The sequence below is a fragment of the Limulus polyphemus genome, unplaced genomic scaffold (assembly GCF_000517525.1).
Source record: "Limulus polyphemus unplaced genomic scaffold, Limulus_polyphemus-2.1.2 Scaffold8542, whole genome shotgun sequence".
In the NCBI taxonomy this organism is placed as follows: domain Eukaryota; kingdom Metazoa; phylum Arthropoda; class Merostomata; order Xiphosura; family Limulidae; genus Limulus; species Limulus polyphemus.
The window spans coordinates 24,591-26,790 of NW_013674152.1; the positions used below are offsets into that span (position 1 = coordinate 24,591).

At 32.7% G+C, this 2,200-nt stretch overlaps 1 protein-coding gene across 1 annotated transcript in view; it reads right to left on the minus strand.

The window, feature by feature from the left end:
* Window positions 1-2,200, minus strand: part of LOC106475413 (zinc finger SWIM domain-containing protein 8-like) — a gene marked incomplete at both ends in the record, with an annotated part of 30,211 nt that overhangs the window by 24,163 nt on the left and 3,848 nt on the right. Inside the window, 3 exons of the mRNA XM_022379527.1 lie at window positions 628-814; window positions 1,345-1,347; window positions 1,686-1,760. Of these exons, the coding sequence (XP_022235235.1) occupies window positions 628-814; window positions 1,345-1,347; window positions 1,686-1,760 (265 nt within the window). The remainder of the gene's footprint in view (window positions 1-627; window positions 815-1,344; window positions 1,348-1,685; window positions 1,761-2,200) is intronic.

Sequence of the window (2,200 nt, forward strand, 5' to 3'; positions counted from 1 at the left end):
AGAAGTCAGTGTTTTGATCTGACTTCACATTACGATCTTTTATTTGCACACCCCTACACAAGCTCCAGATAGCTAACATGTAGAGCCACAAATTACTCTTACAATTGTTTTGTTTATTCTTTACTGATGTGGGGGGGGGGGATTAGAGTTTCTTCTATCTATTTTCAAAGCTTCATTAGTAATTGTTCGGGCCACATGACATGACATCATAAAAGGGTGCAAACATAGGGCTGGAGTAATCAAACCACTGACAGAAAGAGAAGTAGACTTGAAATATAAGTCATGGTTCTTTATATTTCCAATAAAAAAAACTGATAAATACACCAAATAAATGTCATATAATACTAAAAATATTGATTCTACAACATTTCTAGGTATAAAAAGACTGCACTTCACACCAGAAAGTTGAACATTCTTCATGATAGGTTCCAGTAAATGTTACGACAGAGCGATTTGTTTTGCAGAAATCAAAAGTGAAAGTAGTTTTAAGATTCCGCTTTTAATATTTTTATTTTTTGTCACCTGTACCAAATGTGTTATACCTGGAATGATAATTTTTACTGGTTACAAAAGTGTATACAGTCATAAACAAATTAAACCACAGAAGAGAGTTATCTTTTCCCTTACCACACAACACTAAAGCATCAAAGATGAAACTTGCTAACATCAAAGGAAGAAGTGCCTCTCCTCTTGATCGAAGTTGTCCTGAACACAGCTGCTTAGCCCGTTCTCTTACTACTCTTAATTCAGTATCTGTCAGTGTGATGCGTTTCAACTGGTTAAACAAGTCTTGTTCTTGATTCACAAGTTTAACCTAAAATGTAAGAAAGTACATTCAAGTGTCTTCAAAATATGTAACACTCACAATAATAAGAATATACATGACACTTGTAATAATTAGAATTACACAGCACTTGTTAGAACAAGATTGACATGTAACACTTGTAACAATAAGTTTCACAACTGAAACTTGTAACAATAAGAATCATACAATACTTGTAACAACAAGATTCAAAAGTAACATTTCTAACAATAAGAATTATATAAAACCTGTAAAAACAAGATTTACAACTAACATTTGTAACAGTTAGACTTACACAACACCTGTAAAAATAGGATTCACAATGAACACCTGTAAAAATAAGATTCACAATGAACACCTGTAAAAATACGATTCACAATGAACACCTGTAAAAATACGATTCACAATGAACACCTGTAAAAATACGAAATCGTATTTTTTACAGGTGTTCATTGTGAAAGAATCAACCAAATGCCAATTCCATACATCTCTGTCATTATTACATGTTTATTTGTCAGAGGCTGAGGCAAAGAATTATTAACTTCCTGCAGTATAATTTAATTTTGTAGGTATTGTTTGCACGTGCAGAATCTCTTCATGCACATGGTCATACTCAAGAAGCCTGTAAACTGGCAGTAAAATTAGCAGAAGAACTTCTGGCGAATCCTCCAAACTTCATTTCTGAAACCCCTGCTCCGCCACCCCGTGGTAAAAGGAGTCGACGCTTCAACCCGGTATGTCATCAAGTCAGTCTCAATGCATCTGCCACTTTGTCCAAGGCTGGATTTCTATGTTCTGTACTAGGAGAAAGTCCTCACCACTCTCATCTTGCTTTTTGTGTTGGACTATTTGGCTTAGAGCTGGTGAGACCACCAGCTTCCACCAAAGCTTTGGAAGTAAGATTTGTTTGGTTATTTAATATATTATAGTGATTACTTTCAGTGGAAATAAACAATTTCTTTATATTAATTTAAGATGTATCTTATTTCAGAATTGTAAATAAAGTTCTTATTTTTACAGGTGTTCATTGTGAATCATATTTTTATAGGTGTTCATTGTGAATCGTATTTTTTACAGGTGTTCATTGTGAAAATAATAAACTGTTAGCTCACTTCACACTAGAAATATTGTTATGTAGAAAATAATACACTGTTAGCTCACTTCACACTAGAAATATTGTTATGTAGAAAATAATAAACTGTTAGCTCACTTCACACTAGAAATATTGTTATGTACAAAATAATAAACTGTTAGCTCACTTCACACTAGAAATATTTGTTATGTAGAAAATAATAAACTGTTAGCTCACTTCACACTAGAAATATTTGTTATGTAGAAAATAATAAACTGTTAGCTCACTTCACACTAGAAATACTGTTATGTACAAAATAATAAACT